At 34.8% G+C, this 16596-nt stretch overlaps 2 protein-coding genes across 10 annotated transcripts in view; one reads left to right on the top strand and one right to left on the bottom strand.

Moving 5' to 3' along the window:
- Positions 1-16596, top strand: part of PALS2 (protein associated with LIN7 2, MAGUK p55 family member) — a 218525-nt gene that overhangs the window by 193308 nt on the left and 8621 nt on the right. For 8 of the 9 annotated variants that reach the window (XM_060020613.1, XM_060020614.1, XM_060020616.1 and 5 more), the window contains 7 exons: positions 3576-3617; positions 5106-5237; positions 7103-7202; positions 7539-7607; positions 9543-9704; positions 15175-15377; positions 16350-16478. In XM_060020613.1, the coding sequence (XP_059876596.1) occupies positions 3576-3617; positions 5106-5237; positions 7103-7202; positions 7539-7607; positions 9543-9704; positions 15175-15377; positions 16350-16478 (837 nt within the window). The remainder of the gene's footprint in view (positions 1-3575; positions 3618-5105; positions 5238-7102; positions 7203-7538; positions 7608-9542; positions 9705-15174; positions 15378-16349; positions 16479-16596) is intronic. The other variant, XM_060020610.1, reaches the window with a different exon arrangement.
- GSDME (gasdermin E) overlaps positions 5232-16596 on the bottom strand; it is a 94978-nt gene continuing 83613 nt past the window's right edge. Inside the window, exon 10 of the mRNA XM_060020619.1 lies at positions 5232-7153. The gene's annotated coding sequence lies outside the window, so the exon portion shown is untranslated. The remainder of the gene's footprint in view (positions 7154-16596) is intronic.

A 16596-nucleotide genomic window follows, 5' to 3' on the forward strand; every position in this document is an offset into this window, starting at 1 on the left:
TGACTTCTTTCACTCAGCATAATTATTTGGGGATTTATCCATGTTTTTATGTGTATCAGTAGTTGATTCCTTTTTATTAACAAGTAGTATTCCATTGCATGGCTGTACCACAGTTTGATTATCCATTAACTGGCTAATGAACATTTTTGTTGTTTCCAGTGTGGGGCTATTATAAATAAAGATGCTATGGACAGTTACATGTAAGTCCCTCAGGTAAATACCTAAGAGTTGAAGTACTGGGTCATTTGGTAGGTATATGTTGAACTTGTAAAGAAATGGCCATACTGTTTTCAAAAGTGGTTGTACTAATTACGTTCCCGCCAGCACTATAGGAAAGTTGCAATTACTGTACATCTTCACCAGCATTTGGTATGGTCAGTCTTTATAATTTTAGCCATTCTAATAGGTGTGTCATGGTGTCTCATCATGATTTTAATTTGCATTTCCCTAATGACTGCTAATATTGAGCATCTTTTCATGTGCTTATTTGCCATGCTTATGACTACTTTGGTGATGTCTTCAAATCTTTCATCCATTTTTTATTGAGTTGTTTTTTTCCTTATTATTTAGCTTTGAGAGTTCTTTATGTCTTTATACAAGTACTTTATCGAAATTGTGATTTACAAAGATTTTCTCCAAGTGAGAAGGGGCTTGTCTTCATTCTTTTAACACTGTAATACACAGAGCAGACATTCTTAATTTTGATGAAGTCTGATTTGTCCATTTTTTTTTAATGGATCATGCTTTTGTTCTGTGTGAAAAAATCTTAGTACAACACATGGTTATAAAGATTTTTTCCTATGTTTTCTTCTAAAAGTTTTATAATTGTACACTCTACATCTGGCTCTGTGATCCATTTACACTGCGTTTTTATATAGGGTATAAGATATGGATCAAAGCGTTGGTTTGGGGTTTTTGTTTTTGCATGTAGGTATCCAATTTTTCCAGTTTCTTTTCAGTTGTTAAAAAGACTCTTTCATTAGATTTGGAAATTTTTTGATTGTTATTACTTGGAATATTTTTTCTGTTCCTCTGTTACTCCTGTCCTTTGGTGACACCAGTTATACGTGTTAGGCTCCTTGACGTTGTCCCATAGCTCACTGACACTCTTTTCATTTATTCAGTCTTGTTTTCTCCCACTTTTTCATGTCGGACAGTTTCTATTGCTTTGTCTTCAATTTTATTATTATTTTTTTCTAAAATGTCTAATCTGTTTATCATATCCAGTGTACTTTTTTTTCATCTCAGATATTTTTGTTTTCATCTCTAGAAATTTGAATGGAACCTTTTCATATCTGCCGTGTTTCTACCTAACATGCCGAATCCTTCCTCCAGCTTCTTGAACATATGACTACAATATGTAAAGTTAAAAATAACTATATTAATGTCCTTGCCTACTAAATCAGTCCCATTTGTTATTTCCCGGTCACTCTTAATTGGTTCATTTTTCTCCATATTTTAGGTTGTATTTTCCTGCTTATTTGCATGTCTGGTTATTTTTGATTGGCTGCCAGATATGAATTTTACCTTGCTGAGTGCTGGATATTTTTGTATTCTTAGAAATATTCTCAGGTTTTGTTCTAGGATAGTTACATTATATGGGAGCAGTTAGATCCTTTCAGATTGTGCTTTTTTAAGCTTTGTTAGGTGCAACCAGAGTAGGATTAAGTCTAGGGCAAAACCCTTCTGAATACTGAATGCTTCATGAATTATGAGGTTTTTCCACTCACACTGGTGATAACAGAAACTATTTCTGACCCTGCATGACCTCTTGATATTGTTCCCCATAATGCTGATTCTTTACCTGATGGTACTCATGACATGCACTGACCAGTATTCAGCTGAACGCTGGAGGGAGTCCTCTAGTTCTTGAGCCCTTTCTCTGTGTAACCCTTTCCACACTGTCACTCTGTTCTGTGCACTGTAACCCCCATGATCTCCCTGTCTCTCAGCTCATCTCCTCAACTTGTAGACCACCAGGCTCTACCTAGCGTCCCCCTTCCTGGGTTACAACGTGGAAACTTTTTCTGTGCAGTTAATTGGGGCAATTGTATAGTTCATCTTGTTTATTTCCAGTTTTTAGGGATCACTGTCTTCATTGTCTGATGTCTTGACAAACATTTCATATGTTTTGCAGTATTTTAGTTGTTTCAGTTTAGAGGGTGGGTCCTTGTTACTTCTCTTAGTCAGAAGTGGGAGTCATTTTATCTCTACTTTCATTACCATAAGAATTTAATTTTTGAATAGATGAATCATTCCCATGGTTCTAGAAGTCAAGAAATAGGAATATGTACTCAGCTGAAATCTCTCTCCTAATCTACTACCAGTCTAGTCGTCACTCCCTATTGTTAAACAGTTAAGATTGCGTCCAATCTTTTGTGATTAGGACATATTCAATCGTTAATAGTCTTCTACGTAAGTCATTTTGCATATATCTAAGTAACACTGCTGTTGAACACATTCCCAGAGGTGGATTACTAGGTCAGAGGTTTTTTGCATTTATAATTTTGATAGCTTTGCTGAATTGTCCTCCCAAGGGATTAAACCAGTTCTTCCACCAACCTGTTAGGACTATGGGCCAATAGGCATTTTCCTATCTACAGAATGTTATCAAATATTTGGATTCCTGCTAATATGACAGGAAGGAAATGTTATTATAATATAGTTTTAATTTGTATTTCTACTCTGAGTGAGGTTAACATCTCCTCCTGTGTTTAAAAGCCATTTGTACTTTCTTTTTTCTCTTCCTTCTACTTTAGATTGTTGGTTATTCAGTTCTGTTAGAGATAAGAAGAGTATGAGATTGAAATATATTAGCCGGTTGTATTTAGTAACTTCTTAATAACCAATGAACAGTTAACATCCATAGCCTATGAATGAAACACTTTAAAATGTACTTAATAAAATACAATTATACTAAATCTAGTCAAAACTCTGTGATTTAAAGGTCATTACAAAATGTTTAGATCAAAGGTTGGGTTCATTGATTTTTCAGACAAATTTTCAAAGTTCAGAGTAAAACTAGTTTAATCTGAGTTTTTGAGCTTGAGAGTAATGTTCCAAAACTAATTTGGTTAATGAAAAAATAGAATTGCTTCTTCCAGAAATCTTTTATATTGGAGAGATGTGGTTTGTTTGACAAATAATGACATTTCCAGAACAATTTGATGAGAGTAGGGAAATGAATATTTGAAACTTGGACTAACTCAGAAAGTCTGAGCCTTTTGTTATAAAATATATTCTGTCCCACAGATAAGAATAATAAACACGTTCATGATTAGATGACAGGATCCTCTTACTATTAATTCAGTGCAGCTTTCTTGAGAAGTAAGGAGTATCCAGGTATCTTTACAACTTTGCATATCCATATCCTTCTTCTCTGCCTCATCTCAAACACCTCTAACTTTTGCTTGTATCATTTTCAGGTGTTATAGCCTGTGGACAATTAATTAGGGAAGTAGTTGCTTTACCAAAATGAGTGAAGTAAAAATGGGCCAGTAGTTTGTTTGTATTTTGTTAATTTATTATCAGTGTAAAGCCTGGCTTTATTTATGCAATGAAAAATGTATTTTTAGAGTTGCATCCATATGGAGAGGCATCCATCACACGTCCATCAGGTATGATGTCATTCCAGGAGATTCTCTGGTACTCTGTTTTTCTGTCTTATCAGCCAGCTAAATTTGCCTTAATTACACTTAATCATTTTGGGTATTTTCCATTGCCAAAACATTGAGCTGCATGCCGTTGTCAAGTTAGCCAGTTGTCACATTTTAGCAATCTTAATACTGTTGGTATGCTTGCCTTTGAGATATTTCTAAAATTGTGTATCAGGAAAAAAATTATTGGCTTACTGATTTTTTTAAGCATTAATATTTAGCCTTTCAAAAGTTATTGAAAATATTCTGAATGCTTTGTGTCAAAATCATCTAATTGTAAGTAACTAAAATTTTGTCATGTTCCCAAATTGTTATTTTTAAATTATTTTAATGTGCATCCGTCACATTACATTTTAGTACACTAATAATGTAATATATCTGCTTGTGTTATTTGAATATCTTGTTTGGTTATATTTATAGAAGTACGATGAATAGAAAAATAACAGTGTTATTTGACTAATTATGTGCTTTCCTGCTTGTTAGTTTACCTGCTGATTAATACTAAGTCAGTTCCTTAGCAGATAAAATTTGAATTTGTATAAATATGCCTGAAAAAAGTCTGTATTAAGAAAGTAATTGCTCTGAACTTGCCATCAAATACTGAAAATGCTTAACTTAATTAGAATTCAAATTAAAATTAATAAACTAAATATTTTGGATATTGGAGATCATAACTAATAGTGGTAATTGACATACTTTTATTAATAAAACAGATTTAAAGGAAATTTGTGTGGTTAAATGAATTTAAATTGGAAGATAGTTTCAAGGCTTTTTCAGTATTTGTCTTACAATTAATTTAATGCTGATCGTTTACATCAAAGCAAGATGATTCCAGAAAAGTGTTTTCCACACTAATTTTGGCTAGTGTGAATCTGTGTGATTAAAAATATATGTTATTACCAGGGATGAAAGTGGGTTGTATTTTGTTTTTTGTTTTTTAAGTTTAATAAATATATTTCAGGTCTGATTTCAATATGAACTTTTAGTATTTAATTTTTGCTTCAGGAAACTTGTAAGAAGTCAGTCCTGTTATATCTGAAATGCATGCCTTAAATCAGCTGCATATATTAATTCAGAATGTTAATTAGAAAGTAGCATTTACTTGCGTAAAAATTACGCAGTGTTGGTTGGAAAATCACGTGAAAAGATTGGGAGAAAGTGTAAGAATGGTGAAAGAAAACAGTTGTCAAACTCCGTTGATTTACAATTAGAAGTTAAAAATAGAAACAAAAACTTAATGTAGTACTAACGTTTATTTCTTATTTTCTTCTCTGATACCAAATTATTAATGTTCTAATAATTATATACTTATTTAAGGAAAACAAGTTCCTTAGTTGAAGTACTAAATACATTGTCAGTTACAATTAAATCACAGTGCTTTGAAAAAGATTTCAGAAATCCCGTGACAAATGATACATCTCTAGTATTTTTAATTGTGCTGTGTTTTAGGTATTTGTGAAATGTCATTTTGATTATAATCCATACAATGATAACCTGATACCCTGCAAAGAAGCAGGATTGAAGTTTTCAAAAGGAGAAATTCTTCAGATTGTAAACAGAGAAGACCCAAACTGGTGGCAGGTCAGTATGCTTCTGAAAATCTCTTCAACTGCCTTTTTATTTTTAATCTTAGATCTGGCCAATATCTGAATATTCAGGAAGAAGGTATTAGCATTTGTTCCAATGATTTTTCCTGCATGAACAGCTCCTGCTTCATGGCTGCTAATTTTGTGGACAGAAGACCAAATTGAGAGGGAATTTGTGAGTAGCTGTTAATAAATGCAGAATTAACTAGCCTGTGGTTCTCTTCCTTTGGTTTAGAGACTAGACCAATCAGTTCTTCCACATGTGATTGCAGTAAAATATAGTATTGGGTAGGAACAACTCACTTGGGGGTTATCCCTTTTTAGTGTTTGTTCCTCTTAACTAGGGGTCTTTTACTGTAGGTAGAGTAATCTTCCTCTTGCCTCCTCTATGTATACATTCGTGACAAATAAAACGTAATTTCTTAAGGTCTTAAATCCATTTGCCCACCTCTTCTCAGTAATTGAGAAATGAAGGCTTGCTTTATCATCCGTGTTGTTTGGTCTTGGATTGAAATCTGTGTGTATGGAAAGGAATGTGTGTTATCACTGTCTTTCCCCCCTCCATTTTCCAGAAGATGTGTGCGATGGTCTTCCTTTTCCTTTCCACTAATACAGTTTTCAGAAAACTCTAGCATAAGTAATAAGTCCGGTTTTGTACTTGTTTACATTGACTAGCAACCACAGTATTCAGAACTGTAGAAACAAAGTCTAAAATCTCTTAAACTGTAAAAGCAAAAGAGAGTCTCATTAAGGAACAAAGTGTGAAAGAAAAGGACCTGGTACCTAGCACTAAGTTCTGAATTAAATGGAGATATTAGTAACTCACATTACCTCTAATAAGTTATATTGACTTCTAAGGGGGAATGAATTACAAGAATAAGAACAGTCTTGCTAATATGTCCTTAAATTTAAATTAAGACATTGTGATGTATAAGGGCACAGTGTGGTGAGAGAACTAAGAAATGAGTAGTTTAAATGGGATCCATGATTTCAAGAGGTTTCCACTGAATTTCTTAGAACTCATCTAAAAAAAATCTGCTTTCTGTGACAGTGTCCTTTTCGAAGCTTTCCCAGTTTTCTCTTTTTTCCCTTCTCTGTGAATGCCATCTCTCAGTTTTCTCTATCACCTGTCACCATTATCTATCTCAATGTCTTCCTGCATGTTTGTCATCTATTACTCTAATTGTATTTTTCAGGATTTTAATTGCTAAAAATGATACTGGATTTTTCTGTGCTAGCTGTAAGGATAAAGTCACTAATGTTGTGGGATAAGCCGTTAGTAGCCAGTTCTCCAGCCGCTATTTTGAAATAGCACTTCTTTGGGTTTCATGTTAAGTTAGTTTGTTGACAGTAGGTGAGGTTTTACCTATTTTAAACTTACTCCCCCCCAGGATATTCAGATTCCTGGTAGCATGAACTAAACTCTCCACTCTGTTCTCCCAGTGCTGTCTCTCTCTCTCTTTTTTTTTTCCCCATTGATTTGGCCTCAGGAAATACCAACGTAGTAGGATTATTGGATAACAAACACCTCACTAGGTGCCAACACATAACAGCATTCATTCCTTTCCATTCTCACTAGTTTAGTATTATAAATAAAAAGTTTTAGTAATTTAAAGAGCCTTATACCTTTGTATTTTGGTCTAAAAATTCACTACCAAATAGCACACTGGTTAGGTACCCATTGATTCCTCAGTACTAAAGTGTTTCAATATCCTGACAATGCCATGGATTTAAATATCAAGGTCAGTTTCTTAAGATCAAATGTGATTTTTTTTTAACTGACTATTGCTTGTCCTACTTATTAGAATGTGGTCTCAAATTTTGATCATTGAGATATACAATTCATTAATTTGATTCTAGGCTAGCCATGTAAAAGAGGGAGGAAGCGCTGGTCTCATTCCAAGCCAGTTCCTGGAAGAGAAGAGAAAGGCATTTGTTAGAAGAGACTGGGACAATTCAGGTGATGAACTCGATACAATAAGTAACAAATAGTCCTTTGTGGCCACCTTTCATTGCCTCTTTCATCTGAATTAGCTGATGAATTTATTTAAAATATATCTGGAATTAATCCCTCTCATCTGCTTTAGTGTACTGCTCTCAAAAGTAAACTTTTTGTTCCCTTTCTGCCACCTGCTGGTATTGTATCAGAATTCAGTGGCTCAACTCACCCCTGCCTGCTTCTGCTTTGTAGGATGCAACACTGGGAAGATAATTCTCCCACCCCTATAGAACACCACAGGGCAGTGTATATAGTCTGACATACTGTTTAAGTTATATTTGCCTTGTCATCCTTCAGGACCTTTTTGTGGAACCATAAGTAGCAAAAAAAAGAAAAAGATGATGTATCTCACAACCAGAAATGCAGGTATGTTTTAAATACATTTTTGAGAAATCCAAGCGAAGTATGAAATAGCTGTATATCATTCTCAATGTGGCATACACTCTAAATGTATAATTTTAAATGAATTAATTCAGATTAGTACCCAGCTGCAAGGGACTGCCATGTGAACACTTGGTACAATAATATACAGGCATTATTTAAATCCTGATACATATACTTGCACTATCACTAGTGTGCTTTATTTTATACTCATAGTTTATAAGAAAGTGAATTGGTTAGGATTTATGCTTGTATTAATGAAGGAACAATGTGACAACCGAAACTATTTGTTCAAGAACTTTGATAGAAACTTGTGTCATTTCTACAGAACAGAATGCCTTTTTAAAGATAATAAAAGAGTTATGATTAAGGGCAACCATATTCTGCCATAACATTGTCCATGATACTTTTGGAAAAATAATACTGGACCAAACAAATCTTAGCCTGATCTAGTAGGATTCTTTCTTAAATCTTTTAGACTTAAATAAAGATAAATATGACACCCACCACAGTCATTCTTTTCAGTTATAAAGGCTGATAGGAGTGAAATGCAGCTCTTAGAATCAGAAGGCTCTGGAGGCTTACTCAAAAGAATTGATAATTTTAAAGTGCTTTCTTGACTTCGGAGCTACCTCTATATTGGTAATAAACTAAATAGCACATTAGAAAGGAAATAATCTAATAATGTACTATAATAATAATATTCTAATAAGGGGAAATTAGACTCTCCCTTAATCTATTGTGGAGAAATTGTGCAAAGAAAGTGTTGCTGTTAAGATAATAACCTAAGGAAGAAGTGTTATTACTATAGATTGAAAGTTATAGCCATAATAATAGGTAATATAATATTTCAAATCCTCTGGCTTTATTGTTCATTAAATATATATTCTTAAAGCTTTCTTGCAAAACGGAAAATTTCTAATTTTCCCATTGATCATAATTTTGGAATGTGTTTCTACTGAAAATAGTTAAGATCCAACATTTTATTTTATACATAAATTTAGAATCTTAATATTTAAATGTTAGTATGTTGTCTGTATGCATTTTATTAATCAAACTAATATTTGCAGAGTTCACCATACAGTATTTATTCATTTATATCATTGGAAGGGGATACTCATTCTATGAAACTTATTTAAGCAGCCACTCTAAGTGTACTGCTATCCTCCATATGTGATACTCACTTTTTAGTGGAATAGATTACATAAACTAATTTGCAATTTGATTATATTAATTATTTCTACTGATGAATTAATAAGAAACAGGTTTTAAGGGATAGATTATCTGATAAGGATAAAGTAAGGGTATTTTTCTAGTTTTGTTAGACAATTTTTTAAGGCAAAAGAATAGAAGCAGGTGTTTAAATCAGGGTACAAAATAATTTATTGTACTTTACCAAATTTATTTTTAAAAATCTGTACTAAGTCAGTACAATTAAAGTGATACTTAACTGTCAAGACAACTAAGCCATTACTGAACAGAATAGCAGAGGTTTTTCATCCATATAAAAGATAACTGAGGGACTTCCCATGTGGCACAGTGGTTAAGAATCCACCTGCCAATGCAGGGGACACGGGTTCGAGCCTTGGTCCAGGAAGGTCCCACATGCTGCGAAGCAACTAAGCCCGTGTGCCACAACTACTGAGCCTGTGCTCTAGAGCCCGCGAGTCACAACTACTGAGCCCACGTGCCACAACTACTGAAACCTGCACACCTAGAGACTGTGCTCCGCAACAAAAGAAGACACTACAGCGAGAAGCCCGTGCAGCGCAACAAAGAGTAGTCCCCGCTTGCCTCAACTAGAGAAAGCCTGCGTGCAGCAACGAAGACCAAACGCAGCCAAAAATTAATTAATTTTAAAATAATAATAAAAAATAAAAGATAACTGAATATGATGTTTTCCCATTTCCTTACTTTTAGAATTTGATCGTCATGAAATCCAGATATATGAGGAGGTAGCCAAAATGCCTCCCTTCCAGAGAAAGACATTAGTATTGATAGGAGCTCAAGGTGTGGGACGAAGAAGCTTGAAAAACAGGTTCATAGTGTTGAATCCCACTAGATTTGGAACCACAGTGCCATGTAAGTTTTCCGTTTCCTTTACTATTTAATTGGAAAGAAGGAGTGGGGGTGGGGCAGATTATTATTATTTTATTCCCAAGTAATTTCTAATTATGCCAATGAAAATGAACAAGCAGATGATACTGAAAAACTTGGCAACGCTACAGCTGTCTTGAAATAGCATTGTGGGCCCTGTCAGCTGGCTGCCTGGTGGCAATCGCTTCTCCAAACTCTTCAATCCAGAAGTGTTCGTTAAATGCAAGTATTAAGAGTTGTGGCAAAATCAGCATTAACCTTGCATTTTCTTGTACAGTTGATGTGTATCTGAAAAGTTGTATTTTCACCCATTTTCATCCAGCAGGGGAAACCTGCTGGATCCTCTGACGCTCGTGATCTGGCTTGTCTCTTTCAGTCCTGTAAGGTCCTAAACCTGATTTTTGATAGCACATCAAGAGAGATTCCTCTTCCAGAGCACGCAGCATTAGTGAAGGTCACATTTATTTATATACAAAATACAGTAATACCGATGGGAAATATAACCATTAGATGAACCAGACACCCATTTTATGATCTTTGTGTTCTTTCTCTATTTGCACATTTACAAGGAAAGTTAAATAATGTCAGAAGCATGCTTGATGAGAATGGAGTTAGAGCAAGGAGTTAAATACAAAGGTGTATTAGTCCTTATAATAAGGCAGTGATAGCATTCATTTTGGAGATATATGAGCCTTTACTTGTGGGAACTTACATGCGCTCTCCCCTGAACACAAGTCAGTGTTGCCTTTATTAAGTCCCCTTTCTCTGCTTCCATTGCTGACCAAACCCCCTTTTGATTAACACAGAATTTCTGTAGGTATTTTAATGCCTTTAAGCTTTCCATGTCAAATCTTAGCCTAACATCACTCCATCTCTTTTGGATGAGTTTTAGAGTTTCTCTGCTTTCATCCAGTATGCTTTGACATTTAGTTCTCACTGAGTAATCTTATTGCTAACATGTTTAGGGGTGTATTGGGGCAACAACGCTGTCATTGTCCTCATGTGCTGTTTGTAATCCCTTCAGGGTAAGACTTTGAGTTCCATTGTAGGCACGGTAAATCACTAAATCAAACAAATCATAGTTAGGTAGTTAACAAAATAAAAATCTCACTGTGATCAAAGTATTTTAAAGTATTTAATTTTTAATTTTTATCAAATTAATGTAGCATATTTTAATCAAGTAGTTCTTAAAAATATGTAATGAAAAATAACTCCATTTTCCTCTACCCCACCTCTGGCCTACTTACCAGAAACAGTCACTTTTCAATCTTTCTGCTATTTATTTTGTTAGTCTTCCATATTTCTTAATAATGTCTTCATTCTGCTATTTCTTGTTCTGTCAAGTGTAGGCCTTACCTCCTGACTTCCTGAGTATCCTCCCAGCATAAAGATAGCTCTAGTTTCAGTGAATTCAGTTTCACTTTCTTGAGCAGCCTCTTCCTCTCCCCCAACCCAGCAATTTCTAGAGTTCGTTTTTTTCTTCCCCTCTTTATCTTATGTGTTCATGCGTATAGTTTTGTATTAAACCAAAAAACCTCTTATTTAGTAAGTCATGCTTTTTTCTTGGAGACCTCTGTCCCACAACCCTCAGCCTTCCTGCTTCAGTGAGGGCTACACACTCTCCACCCTGGCTGCCGCACGTTCACATAGGGATGTTTCCCTTTGTTGCTGTCCTGGGTTGAAGCTATTGTTCCTGGGTCCCATTCTTTTTCTTTCTTGGTTTATTGCCTTGTTTTGCTACGGCACATGCCTTGTAACTTGACAAAAAAAATGCTGTATGGGATGTAATTTCTGCATCTTTGTATTTGAAGTTGTGTGTTTTTTTGTCTTCTATTTGATTGATTATCTGAGAATAGAAAGTCTAGATTGTAAAACCCAAAAGATGTTACTCTTTAACCCAGTTTTGTTAAGAAGTCTAATGTCATTCTAATTTTTGTCCTCTCATACATGACCTGATGTTTCCTTCAGTCTTTTTATTTCGTTGGTTTTCATTATTTTACAATTTAATAATGATGTGCCTTTGTGCGCATCTATTTTTATTTATTGTGCTGATGATTAGTGAGCTCTTCAGACTAGAGATGCATGTCATTCAATTCTGGGGAATTACTATTTCTTGGATGATTTCTCCCTGTTTTCTCTATTCACTTTTTCTAGAATTTCTGTTAGCTGGATGTTGAACATCCTGGATTCATCTCCTCAGTCTCTTACTTTTTTAAATCATGTTGTCCAACCCTCTCTCTTTTTATTCTACTCTTTAAAAGATTACCTTGAGTTCTTTACCTTCTATCTCATCAATGTTTTATCATAAGTAGTCATATTTTTCATTTTAGGATTATTTTCTGTTTCCTGTTTTTTCCCACAGCATCATCTGCTTGTGGGCGCTATCTCTTCTGTATCTCTAAGAATATTAAGCAGTGAGTGTAATTTTTTATTTTCTATAGGATGATAAAAAGGTTCTGGAGATGAATAATGGTGATGGTTGCACAACAGTGTTACTGTACTTAATGCCACTGAATTGTGCCCTTAATAATGGTTAAAATGATAAATTTTATGTTATGTATATTTTATCATGATTAAAAACACTAAAAAAGTTAATTGTGTTAGCTTCTTAATATTCCAGCATATAAGTACACCATGCTTTACTGTTATCACCCACTTATATGGTTTGGGTGGCTTTTTTGTTATAAATAAAGAGATGATAAAATGTGTATACATAAATCTCAGATGTAAAATTATTAGACCAAAGGATGTATAGAGAGATTTATAAATACAGAAGTATTACATATATTTATTTCAACTTCTTGATTTCTTCATGCCAAATTAATTTCCAGAAGATGTACTATTTTACCTTTCAAGACTTATTTTTAGTAAAGATTCAAGTCTGAATTTTTATATATAAAAGATTTATGTATATCCATACATCGTCAAGTATCACTTCTTCATATTATGTAGGTGGTGTTTTACTTTTCTCTAAATCATTCATGTTTATATAGTGTTTAGTTTGTTTGTTTGTTTTAAGCCTCAGAATCAACACACACAAAAATAATACTGATGAAATGTGACAAGTTTGCCTAATTTTTGATACACAGTCTTGTGCTACACATTGTCTGGTGGGCTGGTTGGGGAAGTCTCATAGGGAAGGAAGTAAATGTTGGTGTTGGATTAAATTGACTTAGTTTTCTCTTTATATTGTGAAATGGCCCTAAAATAAAATATAAAAAATTATTAATCCAGGTGGACAAGCTACCTTATGAATCATGTTTTCCCTTTAATACATCTTGGGATAATTAAATAAAATGTTACTTTGTTGATTATTTCCTAACTATTTGAAGAGCTACTAAAGATTAGAATTTTGCCTGTCAATCACAGAACTTAAATTCTAAGCAATCGCATTACTTAGTGCTTAGCATTATAAGCCTAAGGAATCAGCTGTAGTCAATCCACCCTGTTCTAATTTCTCTGTTCTAGAAATGGAAAGGGGCTTAATTATGTGCCAATGTAGATTTCTTTTCTGAGTCTTCACTAGAGAATGGTATTGTCGTTAAAATTCGCTTGTAAACTAAAAACATTTCACCAAGAATTTAAGATTCCCTCCACATGTTGGAGGTAGTGTTGGGGGGGGCAGTGTGTGTGCCTGTACATATTTATTTCAAGCAGCATGTTTCCATAAATGGTTTCACTGTAGTGCCTCCCCAAAAGTCGTACTCTTCTAAAATTATCTTTACGGATATTAAGCCAAGTCCTAGTATGTATGTATTTGGGGAGTTTAAAATTGCCTTAGGAGTTTTATCATACCACCTTTGGTGAATAATCCCAGAAACCTTGAGATCACACATTTTTGAATATGAAAAGCCATCATAGCATCTTGAAGCTCTTTAAGTGACTTTATAAATCTCTCCACAGTGGTCTGGAATGAGCCAGAAAACAGCAGGGGAAAAAGGGAATCCTCTTTACATAATAATCTTATTTATGAATTAGACCCTTATTATTGAGCTTGAACTTAAAGTTTTTTTCTTATAAAAGTTTTCTTGATGTGTTGTGCTTACTTCAAATAGTCAAAATTCTGTCAGTTTTTCATCTGATTACTTTGTAACTTTAATTGCGTGTGGTTAATGATTTGGGCAGATATTCTGCATGTATAAGTGCTTGATTAATAGAAGTAGAATACTGTTTTATATCTGATCTAGGCAAACTCAGATTAAGTTGCTAAACTTGAAAATAACACACACACATACACAAATTACTTTTCTTCCTAGGGAGTGCTAGCAAGTTGGCAGAGAATACCTAACTCTGCACCTTTGCAACAGTTTGAAAAGTGATAATCGTCCATTCCTAGCACAGCCAAGTTGCAAAGGAGTTGTATGTCTCTAAAATACCTGACAAAAGGATGTTTTAAGTTTTTGACTTGGTCTCTTCTCTCTCATTCTCTCAGAATACTTCAGGTCAGAGTAGAGAAAGTTACTAGACCATAATAACATCCAGGTGGCTAGATCCACCGAGGTGCAACACAAAACAATTAGCATTTGGGAATGTTAATTAGAAGGAAGCTAGAAGAAAAGTTTGGTGCTGGGGCAAGATAAAGGATAGATAATTTATGGGTAAAACTACACTTCAGAAAATTGATAATACCAACTAAGAATAGAATTTTGCTCATCCGTTGGACACTCAATTAGGAAATGTTCAAAGAAGTGTGAAGAAAGGCTGTAACTGATATTCCTTAAGGAGAAGGGGAGTGCTGGTCAGCTGGAAAAGATGTTCACTTGCAATATACCTCACACTTATTAGCTCTCACCATAGTTAAGAATTTAACTTTAGGGCTCTGCTTCTAGGTAAATAAATATATTTTGAGTTTCAAACTGACTTTATAAAGCACATTTTTTGGATATAAATTGTATATTGGAGACTACCTCTTAAAACATTACTAATCAGGGGTCTGCAAACATTTTTATTCAAGGGCCACGTATAGTAAATATTTTAGGCTTTGCAGGCCATCTAGTCTGTGTCACAACTATTCCGCCATTGTAAAACGAATGAAACCATAGGCCATAAAATGAATGAACATGGCTGTGGTCCATAAAACTTTATTTACAGGGCTTCCCTGGTGGCGCGGTGGTTGAGAGTCCGCCTGCCGATGCAGGGGACGCGGGTTCGTGCCCCGGTCCGGGAGGATCCCACATGCCGTGGAGCGGCGGGGACCGTGAGTCATGGCCGCTGGGCCTGCGCGTCCGGAGCCTGTGCTCCGCAACGGGAGAGGCCACGGCAGTGAGAGGCCCGCGTACCACAAAAAAAAAAAACTTTATTTACAAAAATAGGAAGCAGGCCAGGTTTGGTCATAGGCCATAGTTTGCCAACCCCTGCACTAAATGGAAAAGACTTAGGCTACCCTGTGCCTTTTAGTTTGTTTTTTAATACCCTGCACTGTCTCTGTACAAATTCTCAACGCTATTTTATTTAGTTACTTCACGGAAACCAAGGGAAGATGAAAAAGATGGCCAGGCATATAAATTTGTGTCACGATCTGAGATGGAAGCAGATATTAAAGCTGGAAAATATTTGGAACATGGGGAATATGAAGGAAATCTCTATGGAACCAAGATTGACTCTATTCTTGAAGTTGTCCAAACTGGACGAACTTGCATCTTGGATGTCAACCCACAAGTAAGCTGCATGATTCCAAAGATATTTTTTAAGTTTTATTTCCTGTGGAGTTTTTGTTTCTTCTTCAGATGATGAGGGTGGCTCTTTCCCTTTATTACTTGTGACAATAGAGAACCTTATTATGCATCAACAACTAGTTAAATAAATCTCTGATCTGTTAGCCAGCAGAGAGGCATGGATAGCTATAGAAGCTTGATAGAAGTTTAGTATTTATTTACATGCTTAAGTAATATATAAATTCATGTGTTAGGAAATGTTAAATTTAAAATTTGAACAAGGCTGAAACGTAAGGAATAAAAATTAAAGTCACACCCCTTCCACCCAGCACACACCCACCCACTCACCATTCATTTCATTCTCATTCCATGTCTCCCTTATTGACCCCTTCTCACCATTCTACACTCAACCCAGTGGGTTTTCTATTTTTGTTGTTGTTTCTCCTATACATAAATGGAAAAATTTTACACAGATTCTTTAACCTTTTTTCATTAAACAGTATTTCTTGAAGATCTTTTCATGTTAGGTACTGTAGAGATTTTTTTGTTCTTTGTAATTGCTGCATGGTATTTCATAGTGCAGATATATATTTATTTATATAATCACTCCAATTAATGGACACTGAAATTACTTCTGCTTTTTCAATATTAACAGAATTCTACAATTAACATGGAAAGCATTTACATCATTCTTGATGATTTGGGGATCATTAAGTTTAATACTTTCCTTGGTCCAAGGGTACCAGAAAGTAGTGAGATTGAGGTCAGAACAAAATTTAATGGGTCACCATTTTAGGAAAGTACTGTATGGAATCAAAAGGATAGAAGGGAGGGGGGCAGATAGCAAGTATTAAATTATGTCCTTTATCTTGAGGAAGAGGGCAGATGGACTTTGATTATTTAGTATAAACTAAAGGGTAGCATAATTCAAATTCTAATCCTGTATAAATTAGTTTGTAATTGTTCTTCTACACAGGCCCTGAAAGTGCTGAGGACATCCGAGTTCATGCCCTATGTTGTGTTTATTGCTGCTCCCGAACTAGAGACGTTACGTGCCATGCACAAGGCTGTAGTGGATGCTGGTATCACTACTAAGCTTTTGACGGTAAGCAGTTCTTTTCAGGCTAACAGTACCATTTTCCTCCTAAAATTTTTCCTTTTTCTTTTGGGCATGTTTAATTCTATCCATATTTATGAAATAAACACACTGTATAAGGTATTGG

Source organism: Delphinus delphis, chromosome 9 (genome assembly GCF_949987515.2).
Source record: "Delphinus delphis chromosome 9, mDelDel1.2, whole genome shotgun sequence".
Classification (NCBI taxonomy): Eukaryota; Metazoa; Chordata; class Mammalia; order Artiodactyla; family Delphinidae; genus Delphinus; species Delphinus delphis.